Below are 22,640 nucleotides of genomic sequence, written 5' to 3'. Positions count from 1 at the left end.
GTAAAATAAAAAAATCCCTCCCCCACCCCTGCTATCCTCCCTCTGCAGCAGATGCAGGGCAGGGCCCACAGGCAGATTCCCAAGCAGGAACTTCTGCCACATGTCAGTGCCTGCTGCTCCTGCTCTGCCATCCCCTCCTGTGACTGCAGCTCTGCTGGACTCCACAGCTCTGATAATGGCTCCTTACACCAGTGCAAACTGGAGTTAAACCAGTGTCCTCTGAGGAACAGGCCCAAGTGATTTTGGCCCACAAGGGTACAGAACAACTGTGCAAATATTTTGCTTTTATTAGGCAAATGATGCAGCTGGACAAACTAATCCCCTTGGGAAAGCCTTGAGGAGGGAGGCAATGGAGCCCAAGGTTCCCAGGGTAGGTGGTCACTCCTCTACAGGGGCAGAGCCTTTGCCCCTCCCGAGGGCTTGGTGAGGTAGAAGGTGGCTGTGCCACTGTATTTCTCCTGAAAAACAAGAGGAGCAGTCGAGGCTGGGCTTCTGGGGCTGGGGGATGCCAGAGGAAAGGCCCTGCTGGGCAGTTCCACACTCACTCTACCTCCACTCTTCACTGTAACTCCTGGTCATGTTTCCTCTTTCCTACCTCTGGCAGAAGCCAAAGGTCTCTCCTCATTTCAGACCCTCCTCTGCCCCTTCTTCCCCCTTCCCCAGCCATTTATGGGGTGCACCATGATCTCATAGAGCAGCAAAATGATGCTCTCAGGCCCCATGTCCTGACACCTCCATTCTGCTGGCATTTCCAGCTACCTGTGCTGAGTTAGGGAATACTGGTGCTGGCACTGAGATCTTTCCTGGGTTATAACTGCCAGTGTTCAGCTCAGGAGTACCCAAGCTCAGCTCACATCACATTTCTGTGAGCGGATTTGGCCCTCCTGAAGCTCGCTCAGCACCTTTTCACTCCCTTTCTCAATGCAACGAGGTCCTGTGGCAGGGCTCTGTGACTGGCACTGGACTGAACTGCCTGCAAGAGCAACAGTTCAAGAGTGTCCCTGTGCTGTGCTCCGAGTGTTCCCTTGGGATCTTTCAGAGTCTCCTGGGGCTTTCCTGCCACCTACCTGGATGTGCTGCTGGGCTCTGTCTGCAGCCCCAGCTTCCAGCAGTGTCACCGTGCAGCCTCCGAAGCCTCCCCCAGTCATCCTGCTGCCATAAACTCCATCGACTTCCAGGGCTGCTGCCACCAGCTCGTCCAGCTCTGGGCAGCTCACTTCATAGTCATCCCTGGAAAGAGGAGAGCCATGCTCTGCCCTGTCCTGCACCCTGGGCACAGCCACTGCACCACAGACAGCTCCAGCTCGTGTCCTGGTGCAGCCACCGCCGTGGCAGCGATGCTGGGTGCTGCACAACCAGCCCAGCTCTGCCTAGAAGGGCTGTCAGCATCTTTGGTCCTCCTCACCTGAGGGAGTTGTGGCTCTCCACCATCAGCCTCCCGAACGTTCTGTAGTCCCTGTGCTGCAGTGCCTGTGCTGCCTGTGCTGTCCGTGCTATCTCGCCGATGACGTGCCTGGCCCGCCGGAACACCTCATCCCCCAGCCGGCTCCTGGCCTCTGCAGAGACGTTTGTGCCCCTGCAGCAAAGCCTCACAGCCTGCAGGGTGCTGCAGGGCTGCATCCTGCAACCATCCTGTGCTAAAGCTTCTCTGCCTGCAGCACACTCCCATCACGGGCTGTGCGCCCACCCGCCTGCCCCAGGTCTCAGCCCACGGGGCACCGAGCTCTTGCTGCCCCAAGGAATGAGCAGAGATGGGGCAGGGGGGCTGTGCCCACCTTCCAGCTCGGCCAGGGTGGCATCCCTGAGGCTGGCCTTGCCGAGAGCCGCCGCTGCCTCCTCGCACTGCCGCCGGCGCGCGGGGTACTCGCTGCCCGTCAGCGCGTGCCGCACGTTGGAGTTGGTGATGAGCACGGCCAGGCTGGCATCGCTCAGCGGGACCAGCACGGTCTCCAGGGACCTGCAGGGACAGCTCAGCCGAGTGCCCGCCCCGGCTCTCAGACACCTGAGCGAGGCCACGTGGCAGGCAGATCCTGAACTACAGAGGCAAAGTCCAGGTGGTTTGGGATTTCACTCAAGCGTTTCATTCCCTCCAAATATTCGTTCCATAATAAACCCTGACGACCGCAGCCCAGGCAAGTAGCAGAAAGGTTGCAGGAGGAGGAATCAAGACCAGGAAGAATTAAAGTGCAGGCTGCCCTGCCCCCATGACAAGGTTTTGGGCTGGGTTCAAGGGCTAACCTCTCCCTGTGCTCCTGCCCTTAGTTCAGGGCCACAGGGCCAGCCCATCCCCAGCTGCTCAAGGAGCTCAGTGCTCGACCCTGACCTGCAGTCGATGAGCAGCGCGTGGCCCTCCTGGCCCATCACGGATATGAACTGGTCCATGATCCCGCAGGGCATCCCAGCAAACGTGTGCTCGGCTTTCTGGCACGCCAGTGCCTTGGCTACCAGATCCCCATCGTCTGTGCCACAGCAGAGACACACAGGTTAGCAGCTCCTGCAACTTTGGCCTTGCCTGGGAGCAGGGGAAGCAAACGTGGAGGTAAAGGGTGGTTTTCCTATGGAATGGGGTTTTGCAGCTGCAGGTGCTTGCTCCTGCACCACTGCATGGCATCTATGCCAGCCTGGGCCCCCAGATCCAGCTGGATGTGATAATTGACACTGGTGTTTCAGGTATCTTGATTTCTGGTGCCATTAGGGTGGGGAGAGGATGCTCCTAAAGGAACTTGCTCTCATCCCCCTGGCCAACCCCAGGAGTGGTCCATGGATTTTAGAGGTCTGGGCAGGTCAGGCTGGATGAGCCAGAGGAGCCACACAGGCAGGGCAGTGCCAGCTGGGGAGTTGTTAACCCGCTCACAGCAGCATTTTGCCAAGGGCTGTGGGATCTAGCTAAGGGCACCCCTGTCATCCCAGCTCCCACCTGGAAACATGCCAGGGCCCAGGATGGGCTGCTGCCTTACCAGGGCACAGCTGCTGCAGGAAGGTGTATGTAGCCACCTCCAGAGCAGCCGAGCTGGAGAGGCCCCCACCCAGGGGGATGTCACTGGCCATGACAGCGCTGAAGCCTGGCACGGGACCACCTGCAGGACGAGAAAAAAGAAGGGAGAAGGGGGGGCCGTGAGCCCCTGCAGGGCTGTGTGTGCCCCACAGCTCACAGGGAATGGCACAAGGAGCCCCTGTGCAACATTCCAGAACACAGGGTGACCCACAGCAGTGTCACCCTGCAGCCCCCCAAGCACAGGAACCTTTGGAGTTGAGAATGAGTTTGCTGGAGCCTGATCCTGGATTACACAGACACTAGAAGAGCCCCTGGAACACTCCCAAAGGTGGATCTGAGCACCAGTTCCCTGCAAGGGGGGCTCTGACCCACCCCTCAGCCCGGGCCTTACCCCGGTAGTGCTGGATGACGCCCTTGACGTAGTTGGCCCAGCGAGGCAGCCCCGGGCTCAGGGAGCTGCCGGCACGGGGAGCCAGGAACTGCACCCTGCGGGGCTCGTCCGCCTCTGCCGAGGTGGTGACGATGGAGATGGTCCCGTCCTGCGTCGGGGATCCCACCAGCACCGTCCCCAGCTGCAGGGCCTGGGGTGGGGAAGGTGGGCTCAGACCCTGCAGCACCCCTTGGAGCATCCCCAGGGGTGGCAGGTGACAGCTGTGGCTGCTTCAGCCCACAGCTGGAGCAACCAAGTGTTCTCTTTACCACCCCAGAGCTCCCAATGCACACTGCAGCTTGGCACAGAATTAAATTTCCTGCCTATTTACTGACCTACAGGGTCAGTCTTCCCACCAAATGTCGTGCCTGACCCGCCAGCTGGGTGCTGGGTGCTGCTTGTTATGCTCTGGGGAGTGGTAACCATGTCAAGAAAGGGAGAGGCTTCGAGAAGTTTCCTTGCCTGCCAGGGAATTCAGCTGACCTGCTCCCACTCTCCTTGGTCTCACAGTAATTTGATTTAGGACTGAGTGGGGACTTCACTGCTGAGCCAAAGCGGCTCAGAAGGTGCAGGAAGCTCCTGCTGTTCTGAACCATCTCTGCCACCAAAACATCATTCTCTGGGAACGGGAAGTTGTTTGCCGGGGCTGCAGAAAGAAGGTTTCAGCCTCTCGGAGAGGTGGTTGGGAAGAGAATCACAACCCCGCGAAGCGAGCGAGGAGCTGGTGAGCAGGGGAGGCTGCAGCAGCTCCGGCTCCGATCCCCGCGCTCCTGGGCAGGGAATCCTGGAGGATCGCTCAGGGTCCTGCCGGGCTATCCCGGAGGGGACATCCCGGCACGGGGGTGGCAAGGCGGTGGCCGAGGGCCCCCGGCGGCTGCCAGGAGGAGCCGGAAGGGTGACACGGCCAGAGCCCGGGGCCAGGGCGGCAGAGCACGGCCCTTACCATGGGCAGCACGAAGCCGCCGTTGTAGTCGGTGTGCTCTCCGATGAGGTTGACCCGGCCGGGGGCCCACGCCGCCAGCACCGGCGCTTTCCCGAAAGCCGCTTCGTGCGCCCGGCGAGCGGCGGCCAGCAGCGGGGCCGGAGCGGGACCCAGCGGCTCCGCCATGGCCCAGCTGCGCCGCCCCCGATGGTCCCGCACCGCCCCCGATGGTCCCGCACCGCCCCCGATGGATCCCGCACCGCCCCCGATGGTCCCGCACCGCCCCCGATGGATCCCGCACCGCCCCCGATGAGTCCCGCACCGCCCCCGATGGATCCCGCACCGCCCCCGATGGTCCCGCACCGCCCCCGATGGATCCCGCACCGCCCCCGATGAGTCCCGCACCGCCCCCGATGGATCCCGCACCGCCCCCGACCTCCCCGCACCGCCCCCGATGGATCCCGCACCGCCCCCGATGGTCCCGCACCGCCCCCGATGGATCCCGCACCGCCCCCGATGGTCCCGCACCGCCCCCGATGGATCCCGCACCGCCCCCGATCTCCCCGCACCGCCCCCGACCTCCCCGCACCGCCCCCGATGGATCCCGCACCGCCCCCGATGGTCCCGCACCGCCCCCGATGGATCCCGCACCGCCCCCGATCTCCCCGCACCGCCCCCGATCTCCCCGCACCGCCCCCGATGGTCCCGCACCGCCCCCGATCTCCCCGCACCGCCCCCGATGGTCCCGCACCGCCCCCGGGAGTCCCGCACCGCCTCTTCTCATGCTCCTCGGAATCGCCGTTCTTCAGCATCCCCACGGACAGGGCGAGCGCTCGCCCGCACGCATCCCGTGTGTGCCTGCGGCGAGGCCGGCACCGAAGATTTATAACACTTATATCCAGGTGCCAACGCCTGTCCCAATACACGTAGAGATAAATGTTTGCTTTGCACATGGGTCTCCTATATGCGGGTTCCGCCTCTGCAATGGATGGAATTTACATATCTGTATAGAACAGTCAGTATATGTGTCATTGCGTTACACCTATGTACATCAGCGTCCGTGCTTTCCGTTTAAGTACACGTACACCTGCGTGTATTTGTGTGTGTATGTACACCTGCGTGGGGCCGGGCTGCTCCTGGGGCGGGGCCGGTTCCCGGTTCCCGGTACCCGGTTCCCGGTTCCCGGTTCCCATCCAGCCGCCGTCGCGGGATTACCTGGCCCTGGGATCACCTGGCCGTGGGATCAGCTGGCCCTGGGATCACCTGGCCCTGGGGGAAGAGGAGCCAATGGCCAGGAAGGAGCCGCTGCTCAGCGCCCTTAAAGGTGAGGGCGGCCCCCGGCACCTGTGCGAGCTTCTGGCAGCGCTTGGCCGCGCACCGGTACCGGTCGGACCGGACCGACGGCGGGGCCGCGCTGGGGCTGCCGGACCAGCCCCGCCGCCCGACCTCGGCTTTGAGGAAGTTTACCCGGTTTACCTGAGGAGCTCCTGCCCAGCGCAGCGGCGGCAGCCGGGGAGGGTCGGGCCGTGCCGGGGTGTCGCAGCGCTGTCGCCCCGGTACCCCCTCGCTTTCCCCGGCTGGGCACCCACGGGTGCGGCCGCTCTCTCTCCTCCCCGCAGGAGGGGTGCTGCGGCTGCGGGAGGGCGGCGGCCCCTGCACGGACAGCTCGCCGCACCTCGTGTCCCTGTGCCAGCTGCTGGAGAGCATCCTGCGCAAGGGGCTCCGACATGAGTGACCCTTCGTGCCCGGGCGGGCGGTGGCAGCGTCCCCGAGCCCGCGGCGAGGGGTCCCGCACTCCTTTTCTCCCGCAGAACCCACCTGGGGCTTCCGCAGGCGGGATTACTGGCACTGGCTGGAGCAGCTTCCCGCGGGGACCAGCGGCCGGTGAGCTAGGCTGGGGTGAAAATCTATGAGCTGTGCTGGCCTCTATGGCGACATGCTCACCCCAAAGAGCCCAGGTGCAGGGAGGGCGCTCCGGTGTGCTGCCAGAGCTGCTTCTCCTGTCCCCAAACAGGCCGACCCCTCTGTCCGTCAGCATGCGGAGGGCCGGGGGCTGTGAGCGGCCGCGGGCGGCTCTTCCTGCGCCTGGCCCTGCAGGGGAAGGTGCTGGTGGCTGGCACAGAGCCCCCCGCTCCTGGAGGTGAGCTCGTGGGGGGAGCCGCTACCCACGGGCTGGCAATGGGGGGTGTAACCTGTGCTGTCTCATGGGTTTCAGTTTTATGATCCAGGGAGCTCCATCCTCGGCACTGAAGATCTCCGGGGTAAGATGGGTGGCTCGCTGGAGGCAGGATGTGTTATAGCACTGCACTGCTGCAGGGGAGGGGGGAGAGTCCACTGTGATTTTTCTCATCCAAACTTAGCACTGGAATCTAAATACATTGCTGCAGCGATGGAAAAAAACCACACCAAATGTAAATATTTAAACATGATTTGACTCCATCTAAGGCTGCCTTTAGTGGCATGGGGTAGGGAAATTTCTTCTGAAGTATCTTCCATGTTATTCATTTGTACTAAGGATTCTGGCTTAAGCAGACCCCATCTGGCTTTGAGGGGAGGTCATGTCAGATCAGCCTGGGCTGAGGGGTGGCACAGGGTTTAAATGGCTACATTGCCTTGACAGGCTGCAGCACTCCATCCATCCACAGCCAGGCTCCTTGGGGGGGCCAGGCCAGGGTGGAAGCCCTTAATATTTTGATTATGATAAATAACCCCACGTTAAACCTGTACATCAATGGTTTATAAATCACCTGTGCTCCTGGTGCGTGAGCAGATTGCAGACCTAGCAGTGCAATTGCAAGACTTGTGTAGGAGAGCCTGGGCAGCTTTGCTGTGCTTCTAAGGGTAAAAACAGTCAGTAGCATTTGCTGCAAGTCTTTGTCTGAATTTTGGGGAAAAAAGGTACCAAGCTGCACCTGGGCCAGTGGGATGAGCCTCCAGCAGCAGCTTGGGTGCATGGTGCTGTGATGCTCTCAAGGCCTTGCTCCCAGGACTCATTAATTACACTGCAAATGGCTTTATCCTGTGTTCTGCCATGCCCCTGTGAGGCTGTGGCTGCCAGGAACCCGGCAGTGACTCTGTCTCTCTATCCCCATCCCTCTGCAGAGCCCTTCCTCTCGCTGGTGCTGACAGAGATAGATTTCTCCCTGGACCTGCAGGTGGGGTGGTGACCAGCACAGGGGTGCCAACGTGGGGCTCCTTCCTTGCCGGGACTCATGGCACTGACGCTCCTTTGTTTGCAGAATTGCAGCTTCTTGGACGAGAGCTGGCTGCTGCCGGTAAGCGCCCGTCGCTCCCGGAGCCGTCCTTCTGCCACCTGGCCCTCCCTGAAAAGTCAAATGAGGGAGACGAGGAAGGGTTTGGTGGGGAGGGATTGCCACGCACCCCGGGGTGAACTGGCTCAGGTTCACCAGGCCGAGCAGAGCTGCCTCTGCTATTGAGGTTGGATCCTGCTGGGTACCTGCACCATCACCAGGAGCAGATCCCAACATTCCAGGGAGTAAAACCAAGCTAGAGAAGTATCCAGGCCTAAATTGCAGATATAAGTGAAGTTTTCCCATGCTCCCTTCCCTGATTTCCAAAAAAATCCCCATTTCCCTGGGCTGACACAGATTACGCATCAGTTGGTTTTGCTCTCGGTTTGCTCAGTGAAACATCAGTGTTACTGAGAACAGCAGGGATGCCTTCAGGTCTTTTGACGATGAAGAGCATCCCTCCACCACCTTTTAAACCCAAAAGAATCCCCAAAAAGCTCGGGGCAGCTTTGGGACTGGTCAAGGCGTGCACTGAGCCGTGGGATCCCGCTGGCTTTGGGGCATTTCTGACAGCCAGTGCCCCGGGCTGAGCTGGGCACGTCTCAGGGCCCCGGCTAATGCGATGTGACAGTAAGTGCTGCTGCAAACAGCAGTGCCTTCGGGGAGGGGCAGCTGCGTCCCCCGGCTGCGTGGGGACATGTGGGGTGAGCAGGAGAGCTCTTCAATGAGTCAAGGGTTTGCTGTTGCTTTGCCATCCCACCCCTAGAGCAGCTTTGTCCCTTCAGGGTCTGGGCACAGCCAAACCCTGAGGGAGGACAGAGAAAGGAGCAGCCACTGATGGTCCCAGCTCAGCCTGGGACACTGGGACTTGCCTCTCCCTGGGCTTCCAAAGCCCTGGGTTGGCATCAGTAACAGAAATTATCTAGGGCATGGAGTCCCTTGGATGTCCCATGGCCATTGGCAGGGCTGCTGTCACCATCCACTCTCCTTCAGGTGTGCAGTGCTTACGAGACAGTCCCGTGCCGAGCACTGGGGATGGTGCTCAGGTAGGAACTCTTGATCCTCCTCTCCACTCTCCAGAGGGGTCTGGTCATCACAGCACTGAAAATGCCCCAAAAAGGGAAACAAATATCCTGCTGAGAGCATTAGGGCTGTCTCTGGTTCTTTTCTCCCCATCAGCTCAGCCTCGCCAGTATCTGCTGTCCATGAGGTGGCTTTTCCCTGCATTCAGTGTATGGGTGAAGCGTCATGGATGGTACAAAAGAGGAGACAGGGTCTCTGGTGCGCAGCTGAGGCTTGGCTGCACCCCCAGGTACGTGGACGGCCGAGTCTTTGTCACCAAGGTGCTCCCTGGGAGCCAGGCAGAGGTGGACGAGGTGGTGCTGGTCGGTGACATCCTCGATGAGATCAACGGCTGCTCGCTGAGATACACATCCCCCGGGCAGGTGGGTGGGGACAGAGGGCTGGGCTGTCCCCCTCTTCTGCCCCTGCTCCCCTCTGCTCCTTCCTCCTCCTAGGCTGGGGCTGTGCTGCAGGGGCTGAAGGGACAACCGCTCGCCTTCCGCCTGCTCCGGTGGCGCTGGCACGACGGGACAGTCTTTGAGCCACTGCTGCCCTACCTGAAGGCCCTGAAAGAGAAGGAGCCCCACTTCCAGCTCCAGCACAGCCCCCAGCACAGGGGCAAGGGGGAGCCCCGGCAGCTGCAGGGGGGCAGGTGGGTCTGTGCCATGGGCTGCCCCCAGGCAGGGCTGAGCATCCTGGCACTGGGGCACCCTGTGCCCACACTATCCCCGAGCTCTGCTCGAGGCTGTGGGGCCAAGGCTGCCCCCACAGCCTGGGAACATCTTCCTCTGCAAAGAGGTGTGGTGTCTTTCCTCTCATGCTCCTGAGCCCGTTGCTCCCCAGGCTGCTCTACAAACTGTGGTTCCTGGGCCAGACCAGCGTTGGGACGGTGAGGCTGTGGGGCAGAGACCTGCCATCATCTCTTCTGGAGTTCTTTTCATGTGTCCAAGGGTTATTCCCTCCCTCCCATTCCATTTCAGCATGGTGGCAAAGAGGTGCTGGAGGGGGCCATCCCTGCCGTGCTGGAGAGGAGCTTGGCAGTGCGAGTGAGCACCAGGGCTGGGGACACTGTGGGAAGGCTCTGTCAGAGAATGCAGGGAAATATCTCTGCCATGGAGATTTTTTTCCTGCCAGCTCCAGGTTCACTTGGCTTGGCTTGAATATTTGCCACCCCATCACCCCTGTGGGGTTTTTTCAGGTCAGGAGCATCTGGGCAGCCAGGATAGGAAAGGGCATTAGGGAAAAAAATGCAACCACATGCAGGAAAGCACTTGGAAAACTTTAGGAAGGCTAAGCCTGATTCTGGTGGTGCTTTAGGGCTCAGGTTACTGTTGTTTGAGCCTCTGGGGGTCGTTTGTGAAAAGATGGAAGTGTGGAAGTACTGGGTGGTGGGAAAAAAGGGCAGCAGAGAGAAAACTTGCAAAAGCTGAGGCTGACTGTGCTTCATCACCTCTGCATTTGGATAATCTCTGGTGAGTGTCTGATTAAAAACAGAGCTCAGGGCTGTGCTGATCGGGGCTTCTTCCCCCTCATCACCCCTGCAGGAGGTTTTATTTGATGTGAAGGAGGCAGAAGTCCTTGTGCAGGAGAAGGCTTCTTCCAAGGCGAGTGACATCCAAAGTCTGGGAATTCGGTGGCATGTGGGGAGCCCAGCTGGAGGTGTCCTGGGGACAGTATAAACCAGGAACGGGGCCAACAGGGCCTGAGCACAGCCCCAAACACCGGCTCCTTCCTGTCCCCTGCACAGCTCCTGTGCCGCCATCCCTACCCCTCCATGTCCTGCGTGGGACGCTGCACGTGGAGCGCCAGGATCTTTGGGATCTTTGCCTTCTGTGCGGTGTGAGCGCTGCCTGCGGGGACGGAGGGATGTGGGTCTGGGAACGGGAGCAAGCGCGCTCCAGAGCAGCCGCCAGGGCCCCGGCGCGGGGGAGGCAGGGCTGGGCTCGGAGCTCTGCGGGATAATGGACGCGTTTCCATTTTTAGCTCTTCCCCCGAGAGCCCTGATGGGAGCACGTTCGACTGCTTGGTGTTTGCATCCAGTTCTGAGCAAGAATGCGAGGAAATCGTCGGGAGAATCGGTAAGGGAAGGGTTATGGCTGCAGCTACCATCAGTCACGCTGTGGAACACCAGGAATTCTGTTCCAGTCCACCACATGCAGGATCTGACTTCATTCCTTTTGATGAGGTTACTAAGATGAAGAGGTATTTTCATATTTTTTTGGTGTGTTTTTTTTTTTAAGGTCCACTAGACAATGATTTTATTTTAAGAAACAGCTTCTAGGCATACCCAGATGCTTCATTGTTTCCAGTAAGGACTTGGAGGAAATACCATTTTCAAGGGATGTTATTTTCAACATACTTTTCTTGCAGGAGCTGAGGCTGCTACTGCAGCACCAAACCAAGCATTCACAAACAAATCTTAGGACTTGGAATCTTTCATTTTCAATTGGTTTAAATGCAGGCTGTGTGGTTCTTCCTGAATTACGTGGGCTCCTGAGGATCCTCAGGTTTCCCATGGGGACATTCCTGGCAGGCAGGGTCCCTGGAGAGAACTGCCCAGGTGATTGACCTGACATCACCGAGCCTCACCTAAAGTTTGAGCTGATGCTTAACTTGGTGTATAAGTTGTGAACCTAATTACTTTATATCAAAGGAATCCTTTCCCCTACAGCTTTAGCAGGAATAGGAAAATACTTCTTTTAAAACCTATCATTTCAGAACAGGATTTTGGCAGGATGCTGCTGAGCCAGGGGCTGGGTTTGCCCCAAGTGTGCTCGGGGCAGCGTAGGACAGGGAGGTGAGGAAGAGGAGGAGGCTGTGTAAGAAGGTGGGTGAGGAGTGCCTGTTCCTCCAGCTGCAGGATTTAAACACACGGAGTGGTTTGTCTGAGGGAGAAGAGCACGATGAGGCACCACTGTCCCAGCAGCAGCTGAGGGATGCAGGCCCTGCCTCCCAGAGTGAGCTGGGATGGATTTCATGCTCTTCCTCACCAGCGTGGTGGGAGCTCATGGACAGCCAGCACCAATTTGCACAAGTCTGCTCAGAACTGCTGCTACTCTTCCCCGAACACCTCAGCACTTCCATTGGGATAAACCAAGCCGGGCTGGCTCAACCACTTCCCTGTGCTGCTTCCTGGGACAGCTCCAGCCTCACTCGCAGAGCCTGTTCTGGCAGGGCTCAGCAGCCTTGCCCTCCACGCTGCTGGTAATTACCGTGGTTCAAGTGCAGCCTGAGCACTCCAGACCTGCCTCACCCAGCCCGCAGCGAAGCTTTGAATCCAGACTCCATCCAAAAAAGTCTGGATGGGAAACGAGAATCCCACGGAGCACCCAGTGAGCATCAGCAGCTGCTGCCCCTGTGCAGAGCCAGAACTGGCACAGCCCAAACCCACAGGAACGCTGTCCGCCTGCTTGGGAACAGCCAGGTCAGCCACAATTCCAAAATGAACTTTCCCTGCATGTGCTGGAAAGGAAGAAAGAACTTAAGAGAAAAGTCCCCCAAAAACCCACTGCAGCCTCAGCCAGTCGTCCTGGACCCTACACAGCTGTAGGACTCTGCTCTCACATGCAACAGCAAAGACTCAAAACACTCCAGCAGTTCTCCATTCGTTACGATGAGCCAGCAGCAGCCCAGGATTACAGGAATCTGTAGGAGGCAGAAGCTTCTTCAAGCCCATTCAAACCAAATGACAAAGACTCCTCACATGTGAATGTAAAACATTTAATTTAAAAATGTTGACACTACAATATATAAAATAGCTATTATAAATGCACATAGTGTATTCTATAGCTGCCAGGTTTACGTTTTTAGGAAACTGTAAGTTACACTGTGGTTAAGACTTGTAGTTTCACCCTCTGAAGGAAGTCCACAATTGATCACAGTGATGCATGGTCAGACTAACAGCCCCAATTGTTAAACACTTGGATCAAGTCATAACCAGTTTTATTGCAAAAGGACCCTGTACACATTTATATCAATTCTAGTACCTTACAAGTTTATCTACCCAACAAGTCATTAACATACAGAAACATGCATGAGAAGCAAGAAAGAACACCCATCCCTTCTGCATATTAGCAACTTGTCACTCCTGAGCCGGAGGCTCAACATCACTGAGGTTTATGTGAACAGTCACTTTTAGCATTCATCCTGAGTGAAAGATGGAATGACTTAAGTACAAATGCAACATATTATAAACAATTTCTTACAAAAAAAAGTCACAAATTAAAACCAAAGTATTTTACAGAATTAACTACAAAACACCATAAAAACAGCCTTCACTTAAGCCCTCTCTCCCCGTATCCTGCGAGCCAACTGGATATCTTTGGGCATGATGGTGACTCTCTTGGCATGGATGGCACACAGGTTTGTGTCTTCAAACAGACCCACCAGATATGCCTCGCTGGCCTCCTGTTTCAAGAGCACAAGAAACGTTGTTAAAAACCCTCAGCGCAGCTCCCCCAACAACGCAGCCCAGCCGGCCCCTCAGCAGTACCTGCAGAGCCCCAATGGCCGCGCTCTGGAACCTCAAGTCTGTTTTGAAATCTTGGGCGATTTCCCTGACCAGCCGCTGGAAGGGCAGCTTGCGGATCAGCAGCTCCGTGGATTTCTGGTAACGCCGAATCTCACGGAGCGCCACGGTTCCCGGCCTGGATGGGAGAGGGAGGAGGCGGCGGTGAGGCGGGGCAGCGGCTGCGGCAGCGGGGCCGAGCCGAGGAGGGCCTTACCTGTAGCGGTGAGGCTTCTTGACGCCGCCGGTAGAGGGGGCGCTTTTCCGGGCCGCCTTCGTGGCCAGCTGCTTGCGCGGCGCCTTCCCCCCGGTGGACTTGCGGGCGGTCTGCTTTGTACGGGCCATTTTTCCTCACTTACCTACAGAGACACACACACACACGCGTGACACCGGGGCCCGGCTCTCCCCGTGAACCTAACGACACAGCGGCCAATCCCCTCAACGCTCCGAACGCCGCCCGCCCCCGGCGCGGGCAGGCGGCCAGCGGCCTCCCCCGGGACGGGGAGGAGGAGTAACGGCCGCCCCCGCCTCGCGGCCCAGCCGCTCCCCTCCCCGGGGAAAGCGGACTGAGTCACGCCGCCTCCTCCTTCCTCCCGGGCCGCTCCGGGGTGGGGGAGGTGCAGTGGTGGGGGGATGGGAACCGGCCGTGACTCAGGGCACGTAGGCAAGGCCCGGCCTGTCCGCCGCGCTCCCGGCGGACTCAAGGCCGCGAGCGGCCGCGCAGCAGCACCACCGCCCGCTCCGAGACGCGTCCGCTGTCCGGCACTTACCGGTAGGAAGAGAAGGAAGAGCCGGTGCCGGTAGCGCTGCGCGCCGAAGCTTCTACGCCGTGCCGCTGCTCGAGCCGCTCCTCAGCCGCCGCGCCGCACACTGCGCCCTCCCCGCCGCGGGGACACGCACTTTATAGTGGGGGCGCGCGCGCGGCGCGGTGGCGTCACAATGCCTGTAAGCAACGCGCCGCACTATTGGCCGGGACCACCGCCGGCGCCGTCGCGTCACCACACACAAAGGCCGTGCTCCGGTTCCCCGGCGCTGATTGGACTGGCGGCCAGGCGCTGATTGGTTGTTAAAGTAGGCGTCCGATTGGGTGTTGAGGGAAGACAAGGATCCAATCGGTGGCGGGCCGGCGCTCTGCGCGCTGATTGGACGAAACGGGGCAGGGTTTGGATCCTACCCTTTGTTGCGAAGCTCCACAATGGGAAGTCAATAGGAGCGGGCCGAGCGGCGGCGGCGCCGCGGGATCCCCCGGGCACCCCGGGCCGGCCCCGGCCGCCCCCGCCGCGGAGCGCCGGCACCGGCCGGCGGAGCAGAGGCGCCCGGCGGGGGCTGCGAGCGGCGAGGGCCGGGCCGCGGGGTCCCCCCCGCCTCCGCCCCCTCTCCCCCGGGAGCCGCCGGTGTGCGGCCGCTCGACACCCGCGCTCGGGGGTGGCCGTGGGGGCGAGCGGAGGCTCCCGCAAGGGGAGGGGGTCTGGCAGCGCCTCCGGCACTTCTTGCTCGGGTTTATCATTCCAGATGCCAAGGAAGGGTTGTCACGGCACTTGGACTCGCAGCGGGCAGTAGGGCTGGGATGTGCCTGCCCCAGGTCACAGCCTGACCTTTGGCCCTGGGAAGGGAGCATTCAGCAGCTGGGGCTCAGCTGTACGCTGCCATTCCTGTACGCTGCCATTCCCCAAATCATACTCATCTGTGGGTCACCTTCACCCCCAGAATGGATAACAAAGTTTCATTGCAAGTAGAAATCCAGAATCCATGCTCCCTGTTGGTGCCATCTTAGCATTTATCTTATTAAGATAAATAACAATTCCATTTAAAAACTTGTCTTTTGGGGAAAACTGCTGCCTTAAGTTATACCTTGATTTATATTGCTATTTTACTGTATTTGCACTGACTGTGGAGGCAGGTTCCTGCCCCCATGGAAAGGCTCCCAGGATCAAGAAGAACAGGTCCCAAATGCCCTGGAGTTGTAGCACGTCAGATATGCAGGGAACACAAACAGACGCTCCTAAAGGCGTCCCTGAGGTTCCCAAAGCAGAGTGCAGCTGGGATCACCCAAGCTCTGCATCCTCGGCCCCTGGGCTCAGCACTGGCCTGGTTGGAAGAACCAGGATGGAGCTTGGAACGTTGGGAATGTGTTGGGAGCATGTCCTGCTCCTCCATCCGGTCTGGCACTCAAGCAAACGTGGCACCGTGGTGTGACGGGGCTGTCACATGTGCCCAGGCTGTTGCTGCCCGAGGGACATCATCTCCCCTGCCCCTGGTCCTCATTTTCATGTTCATTTCCTCTCTTCTAAAGGAAAATGTTAATTATTTATCAGAGGCAAAAAGCTGTGTATCCACGTAATGGCCTGGGAGGTGTAGGTAAACACTCACTGCGTTGTTTTGGAAGGTGGAAAGGAAAGAATGACCCTTTAATCTGAGTTATTCATGCTTAGAGAAAACAAAATTTCTGGTGGTAACAGCGTTTAATACATTTAATTTGTTACTTTTGAGAGCTCACTGCACTGTCACCAGTGCCAGGAGGCCGGGTGAAACTTTGTTACCAGGAGTTCAGTGTCTCCTTAATTATAACCTTCTCCACTTTTCATAGCAATGGCTACTTCTCATTTTGGAGATACTTAAGAAATGTTTTGCTCTAGAAAACCCTGGAGAACAGCCAGGTGTCCCTTGGGGTGGAACAGGGTGAGGGACAGAAGTACACGCAGAAGCTGAGGAAGGTGAAGGTGGGAAAAAAGCATCCTGGGCACCTCAGCTGGAGCATCCTGGTGTTTCCCCATCGCTTGGCAGGGCGTGTGCGAGGTGTGAAACAACTGGAAAACAGCGTCAGCAGCAGGGTGTGAACACCAGCCTTGAGCGACTGGAGCCTGTGGCATCCAAATCCCTTCAGACAAAGTGAGGTTGGTGGTGTTTTCAGTCTGATTCCTCAGTAATTGAGTGGCGTTTCCAACAGGTTGATGGCTGACAGTGGCTCTGGTTGGGTGTACAGGTGTGTGTGGAGATACTCACTGAAACACCTGCTCATGCACTGACTGAGGAAAAGCCCTGCTTGACCAGGAACTGCATCATTCCATCTTTCCAGGGAGGGTGGTTAGATGAATAAGAAGGTATTGATATCCTGTGACTTATTCCTGCAAATGCCTGGGAATAAGCTACTAAATCACCTCAGGACAAGCCTGCCTGCAGTAGAGACTAAATCAGTATAAACAGGAATTTAAAAAGTGATTTGCCTCCCCAAACCAGCTGCAGAGACCAGGCCTGAAGTTTATTATTAACGTTGGTCACCCAGTGTGGGCTGGCAGAGGTAAGAAAGGTGTTTGCCTGACAAATGCCCTATGCCCTTTCCCACACCACTGGAGATCCCAGCGCCAGGAGCAGTTCTGTGCAGAGCCTAAGAGATCAAAGTCCTATTAAAAGAAACTCCTATCATTTCCTCCCCTGGGAGAGAAGTTCATTGGCAGAGCAAGCGCTCCACATGGGAATTCGGCCGATTCCTTGGACACGGCTGCTTTTGGGAGGGGGTGGGTTTCTCCCAGGGGAGGACGGGCAGCCCGATGTCCCAGCAGCCAGGTGCCATTGGTGTCACCTGCTCCGAGGTAGGTTCTTCATGCGCTCGCTGGGCCTTCCTCCCCCTCCTCCTCCTCCTCGGGCCGCAGCGCTGTTCCCGGGCACTTCCTGCACGGCGCTGTCCGTGGGTGGGGAGGGCCGCGGAGCGATGAGCGATGCCAGCACTAAAATAACCCTCTGGCCGCGCTCCCGCGTCCACGCGCGGCCCCTGAGGCAGAGGAAGAGGGGGAGGAAGGAAGTGAGGCCGCCTGACACAAATAACTCCCGGCCCCTCAGCAGCTCCCCCGGACCGGCCTCCCCTGCTCCCGTCCCGGCCGGCCTGGAGGGGCTGGGCCGCCCTCAGGGCTCGATGTCCCTCATGGACTCCGTGTATCCCCAGGGCTCGGTGCCGTCCCTGCGCTCGGAGCGCCCCCGGCCCCCATCCCGCCCCACCACCGGGGGGCGCGCCGGCGCGCCGCCCCCACCACTCTACGCACTACACCTCCCGCCGCACCCCGCGCGACAGGAAGCGAGGAGGCCGCGTCGCCGCGGGGCGCCTCTGGGAGTTGTAGTCCCGCCGGCCGGAAGCCACCGCCCGCCGCGTCCCGGGCCGGCGGGCGGCGCGCGCGCGGCGGGACTACAAGTCCCACCCCGCCCCGCGCGCCACCGGGGCGGCAATGGCGGCGGCGGCGCCTGCGCGCGGCGCCCTCCGTGCGGACCGCGCAGAGTGAATAATAAAGGTCTCCTCGGCGGCGGCGGCGGCGGAAGGCGGGAGGCATGTCCAAGGGCCCGGTGGCGGGCGGCCCTGCCGCGGCCGGGCCGGCGAGCGCCGCCAGCGCGCTGCAGGCGCAGCCCGAGAAGCCGCAGCACTACACGTACGTAGAGCCGGGAGCTTCCCCGCCGCCGCCCGCCCGCGCGCCAACACGCGCCTGACGTCAGCGTGCGGCGCGCGCGGGGGCGCGCGGGGGGACGCGCGGGCACCGGCTGGAACCGGCCTGGGCCGGCGCGGGCCGGGGGCGGCGGGGGGAGAGGGAGGGGCGGGGGATCAGCGACCCCCCCCCGCCAAACCCCCGTGATGCACCGGGGCCGCCGCGCCTCCCCCGCGGGTGAGGGACCCCCGGAGCCCCGGGTGGCACCCCCGGCCCTCGCCCGCCGCTCCCTCCCTCACGGGTGGCACCCCCGGCCCTCGCCCGCCGCTCCCTCCCTCACGGGTGGCACCCCCGCTTGGAGTGGGGGTCGATCCCCCGGGATGTGAGGGCACCCCCGGGTGACACCCCCGATCCGCTCCGCGGCGGGTGAGGAGACCCGCGAGTGACAGCCCGCCACCAACACTAAGGCCCCTCTGGTGACACCCCGGCCCCACGGGCTGTGAGGGGACCCCTGCGTCCCCAGCCCTGACCCTGCCCAGGGTGGGGGTCCGTTCCTCCGCCTGTCACCTCGTGGGGCTTTGAGGGGTTGAGGTTTTTGGTGAGCTGTCACCCAGGGCTGTCACTCCTGTCCTCCATCCCCTGAGCAGTCCCGGGTGTTCCTTGTCACCTGTGGAGGGAGGTATGAGGTGACAGGAGGTCCGCAGGGTCACAGCTTCGGTGGTTGGTGATGGAGCGGGTCCGTCTCCAGGGAGATAAATATGGCAATGACACAGGTGTGTGGAATATCCCCCTTGGAAGGATTACATTGAAATCTGGACAAGCATTTGCCCTGTTCCTGCTTTTCCTGGCTTTGTGCGGGTGTGATCTGGCTGTGCGGGACACACCGGTGTTGTGTGTCACCTCCATCCCTGGAGACACTCCCTTAGGGGACACTTGTTGCTCCAATGTGTCTTTCCTAACCAAAAAATACTGCTTCACTCATTGTCCCAAGGAAACACAACCTGTCAAAGCTGTGTGAAGTTGGCCTGTGATCAGTTGTTGGAGTTGGAGGTTGTGGGGATGATATTCCCATCCTCATTCCCATCCTCTTGTACCATAGGGATAACGGATTGGGAGCGAGCATTATCTTTGTGAGGTGGGCTGGTGATGGATGGGTGTGGTTGGAAATAGGTAATGTGTTCCCCGTCCTTAAAAAAGAGAAAAGTTTGGAACTGTTCTTTGTGAACAAAATACATATGCTGAGCCGTTTGCCCTTATCATTTTACACACTACAAATACTCCTATCTCTGGCTTGTGTCGATGCCCCCACCCAAAGTGAGACGTGTGCTCTGTGTGCTTTTAATTTACCATTTTCATAAGGCTGGAGGTTGAATTCCCTGCATCCACACTGGGATACCTGGAATAAAAAGAGCTTGGAGGAATCCACAGGCATGGATCCATACAACCTGCTGCTGGGGTCACAGGCTACCTGGCACCCTTTCCTTCAGGCTGTTTGGAATTCTATGGCAGAGTGAGGGCTTCCAGACGTTATTGTCATCGTGAAGATCCTGTCATGGTCTTTAGGGATCTTGGGTAGTTTCTGGTGTGTCTACAAGTTTGACAGTTTTATGGGGGAAATGGGCATGGAAGAGTCTGCTGGGAATGTTGCTGTAGAGAAAAAAAGGAGCTGCCTGTAGAGGTGGAGTGACACTAGTGATGGAGAAAGAATCAGTCAAAAGCGAGAAGGAAAACAAGGAGATGAGGTTGAGAAAGTGAGGACACTGGATAGAGGAAGGTGGAGGTGGTAACTTGGCTAAGCATGACTGTGGAAATAAGGATGTCAAGTATTAGGAAAAATAGAGGAAGAAAGACTTCAAGAAATTGAGGAGATTGGGAAAGAGGACGGAAATGGGACAGCGTGGAACAAAGCTGGTGGTACAATTAGCTCCTTTCCAGAGGGCAAAACTTGTGTTTTGAAGATAGATGCTATAAATACTTCAGTGAAAACAGTTGCAGAGGAGCTGAATAACCATAAGTGAAAGATGGTTTTGGGGGCTGCTGAGTGCTGACAGCGGGATGTGAGCCATCCTTTGGAAGTCTAGGATGTGTACACTGGGTCACATCAGACTGTAAACCTCCTCCTGATAACATATGGGAACTTATTTGGTGGTGGCTCATGTGAACAAGTTGTATGTTGTCAAAATGTAAATATTTTCTTCTTTTTTTTTTTTTTCCTTAAATACAGTTTGTTTCCATAAAATGACACGAAGGTTACAAGTTGTAAACTCAAGTAAGCTTAATTATCTGCATACTTTGCTGTTCCCTGGGGACAGGCAATCTGGTGCTGGGGATCTCTCAGAAAGTTTTGGTTGTATTTGTAAGGAAATGTTCCAATTTCTGTATTAGCGTGAATTTCTAAACTCTTGGTGTTACTTGCATGAGATTTTTTAGATACTTTGGACCTTTATTTTTCTGTCAGGAAGCTTTTATGTTTACTTTAGATGTGCAGCAAAAGAAAATGCGGGAAAAACAGAGCTGGTGATGCTCTCTCACACCTTTGTCACTGTTAGTTAGCAGAGGAGGCCGAACTTCCATGATTTGTGTCCTTTGGTAGCAGTCGTGGCGTACAGCTGGATATTCCTGGAGACAAGTGGCTGGTAGATGACAAAGTTTGCTGTTTAATTATGGATGGCGTGCTCCTTGTCTGGGGATCTGGTATTCCGTTTGTAGAACCCGAGCGAGTAACAAAATCCTCCGTGGCTGCTGTTGTGTTCTCCCCGGGTTGCTGGATTAGATGTTCCTGCATGTGGCTGCTTTCTGTGATCCCGCAGCTCCCGTAGCAGGATGAGACCAGCGTATTCCTGGGGACAAAGAGGAGAGACAGCCTCATTCCTGGGGTTCCTGGAGGCTGGGATCAGCTTGGGGTGATGTGCTCTGCAGGGCTGGATGGGAAGCAGATTTCATTTGGGTAGGTTCTGTCAAACCTCAGCTGAGGATTGGTTTTGAAGTGTTTCTCGGCTCTGTCTAGCATGTTTTTTCTGCAGGTACCTCTGGCTTTAATGTTTATCTACTCATGTGGGTAGAGCTTGAGTTGGAAGAAACTGAAAGAAGCAAGTTCTCAGTCACTGGAGCTGTAGGTACAGAGTGCTCTGGGGTAGTTTTGTTTTGGTATGGTTCCTCTGTTTGGCTGCTGGCAGTGTGGTTGGTTTCAGTCAGGCTTGATGCCTTAATTGTGAATTGTAAAGATTGTTTCCACTGCTTGGGTGTTTATTGATCTGGCAGAATTTAGATAAGTGAAAGTGGAGCAGCCCTTTGTTCACTGTGCATTCACCTGAAAGTCAGACAATTTAATAACTCTGCAGGAAAGCAAACGTTCAGGTGCAGATAAATTAACCCATTTAATAAAAAAACAGAGAGTCCTTTCAGTCTGGAGCATTCAGAGTACACACGCTCACAAGCAGCGTTGAAAATACTCTGATTTAGGTGATAAACTCTTTGGGACACAGATTTCTTGTGCATAACCCAAGTCATTGCTACTCAAGACATTTCTCTTGAGTGTGTCCATCTTAAATATGAGCAGCACCCTTGGAAGTGACCTTCAGCTTCCATGTCCTGACCAGCTGTACCCTCACTTGTGATCTGGGTGAGATGCCTGGGAGCACATCCTGTCCTCTTTTGCAGTGCATCAAGATAAGTTTTGTGATTATGCCTTTGCAGCATAAAAGGCAAAAAACTTATCTTTCCTTTTGCACAAGGAGAGGAACTGTGGGAAATTCCTGAAGGATTGATACCCAGTAAGTCATGCTGGAGCTGCATCCACATGGCTGGCTGGACTGTGCTGTAGTGACTGCTGGCTTGTGCTCACCCAAGCTTTGTCTTGCAACCATTCTGGTGCCATTTAGGCATTGAAAGATCAGAAGACTCAAATGAAGGATATTGTAAATGGGGATGAAAATTGAGCTGATGTAATATATAACTAAAATATAACTGAAATCAGAGACATTCTTGTGTCTGCATCGTGCCTTGTCTGGTGGTTTCTTGGCCTTAAATAGGAATTCAGATTCGGACAGCAATGGAAATGTGGGTGAAGAAAAAGTAAAAATACCAAGACCATAGGTGTGCTTCTTTAAAGCCTTATCTCAAAATTGTACATGTGAATTCTTACTCAAAACTGACAGCACTCAAAAACTCACCTCGGAGCATCCGTAGGAACTGAGAGTAATCCTTATCTCCTTATCAGTGGACAGCGTCTTACCACTGGCAGAGCAAACAGGACATGTCTGATCTCAAAGGTGCAGACTGAGTGTCTGTGGGAAGAAAACCAAAAACCAGATGTGTTGCTAACAATTTTTCAGAGTTGCTGTTTGCTTTTCCAGGTCCCATAACATGTGCCTGCACAGTGTGTTAAATTATACATTTGATCTGCTTGAGTTGGGTGGTCTTCACACCCTACTGCATGAGTTGAGGCTTTGGAAATTGTTTTTAGAAACCTTTTGTGTTCTTTTTAAACCATCAGGACTCTTTAAAATAACAAACTGCTGCTATAATTCTGCTTTGATTTTACTGGTGATAACTCTTATATCAATAAGCTGATATGGACTTATACAAGTTACAGAAACTAGCCCTGTTGTTTAAACAAAAAACCCAAACAAACAAACAAAAACCCAAATAACCCAGAAAACAAAAACAACAAAAAGAAACCCAGATGTTTTTAGGTTTCAGATTTGGTAATACCTTTGGAGAAAACACAGAAGATGTGTAATAGATTATATTATTATTGTATTATATACAGTGTAATGTAACACCCTTAGGAAAGCACAGAGGGAGTCAATACTTTTAAACCTGGGACTTACCAGTGGTCTACTACATCATTACCTGTAAATGTCATCTTATCAGGAAAGTATCAGCTGGTTATTATTATTGGTATTTTTTGAGTCTGTGTGAACTTCACTGAATGCATGTCCACTGCCAGCTGTTATTAGGAAGTGTGAATAGTTACAGGAAGTTGGAAATATAAAGTGCTGGAGTGTGAACAGGAAGAGCTGCCTTCACAGTGTGCTCTCACCACTGAACACATGTGCTGAA

The 22,640-nt window shown here is 56.7% G+C and overlaps 3 protein-coding genes across 6 annotated transcripts in view; 1 reads left to right on the top strand and 2 right to left on the bottom strand.

Annotated features, from left to right (window-relative positions):
- Positions 1–269: 269 nt before the first annotated feature.
- GALK1 (galactokinase 1) lies at positions 270–5,209 on the bottom strand. Its single transcript, XM_021541638.3, has 9 exons — positions 5,119–5,209; positions 4,369–4,540; positions 3,387–3,576; positions 2,958–3,077; positions 2,324–2,459; positions 1,776–1,957; positions 1,406–1,556; positions 1,068–1,230; positions 270–458 (listed from the first exon to the last, which is right to left on the bottom strand). The coding sequence occupies exons 1-9, from the start codon at positions 5,157–5,159 to the stop codon at positions 387–389; spliced, it is 1,227 nt and encodes a 408-aa protein (XP_021397313.1). The 5' UTR covers positions 5,160–5,209; the 3' UTR covers positions 270–386.
- A 7,155-nt stretch (positions 5,210–12,364) lies between these two features.
- H3-3B (H3.3 histone B) lies at positions 12,365–14,058 on the bottom strand. Its single transcript, XM_021541667.2, has 4 exons — positions 13,938–14,058; positions 13,385–13,526; positions 13,153–13,306; positions 12,365–13,067 (listed from the first exon to the last, which is right to left on the bottom strand). The coding sequence occupies exons 2-4, from the start codon at positions 13,510–13,512 to the stop codon at positions 12,939–12,941; spliced, it is 411 nt and encodes a 136-aa protein (XP_021397342.1). The 5' UTR covers positions 13,513–13,526; positions 13,938–14,058; the 3' UTR covers positions 12,365–12,938.
- A 3,311-nt stretch (positions 14,059–17,369) lies between these two features.
- The window catches only part of UNK (unk zinc finger), a 44,585-nt gene continuing 39,314 nt past the window's right edge, over positions 17,370–22,640 (top strand). For all 4 annotated transcript variants that reach the window (XM_021541669.2, XM_021541671.2, XM_077787349.1 and 1 more), the window contains exon 1: positions 17,370–17,582. In XM_021541669.2, the coding sequence (XP_021397344.1) occupies positions 17,485–17,582 (98 nt within the window). In that variant the 5' untranslated portion in view covers positions 17,370–17,484. The remainder of the gene's footprint in view (positions 17,583–22,640) is intronic.

The sequence above is a fragment of the Lonchura striata genome, chromosome 19, assembly GCF_046129695.1.
Source record: "Lonchura striata isolate bLonStr1 chromosome 19, bLonStr1.mat, whole genome shotgun sequence".
Taxonomy (NCBI): domain Eukaryota; kingdom Metazoa; phylum Chordata; class Aves; order Passeriformes; family Estrildidae; genus Lonchura; species Lonchura striata.
This window is presented reverse-complemented; position numbering and strand designations above follow the sequence as displayed.

Excerpts from the sequence above, each read along its gene's own strand:
- GALK1 (XM_021541638.3), bottom strand. The coding sequence starts at position 5,159 with ATGCTGAAGAACGGCGATTCCGAGGAGCATGAGAAGAGGCG. Across the intron at positions 4,541-5,118 it reads GAGGAGCATGAGAAGAGGCG|CTGGGCCATGGCGGAGCCGC; the intron begins GTGCGGGACTCC and ends GGGGCGGCGCAG. Across the intron at positions 1,231-1,405 it reads GAGAGCCACAACTCCCTCAG|GGATGACTATGAAGTGAGCT; the intron begins GTGAGGAGGACC and ends TCCTCTTTCCAG.
- H3-3B (XM_021541667.2), bottom strand. The coding sequence starts at position 13,512 with ATGGCCCGTACAAAGCAGACCGCCCGCAAGTCCACCGGGGGGAAGGCG. Across the intron at positions 13,307-13,384 it reads AAGAAGCCTCACCGCTACAG|GCCGGGAACCGTGGCGCTCC; the intron begins GTAAGGCCCTCC and ends TCTCCCATCCAG. Across the intron at positions 13,068-13,152 it reads CGGCCATTGGGGCTCTGCAG|GAGGCCAGCGAGGCATATCT; the intron begins GTACTGCTGAGG and ends CTCTTGAAACAG.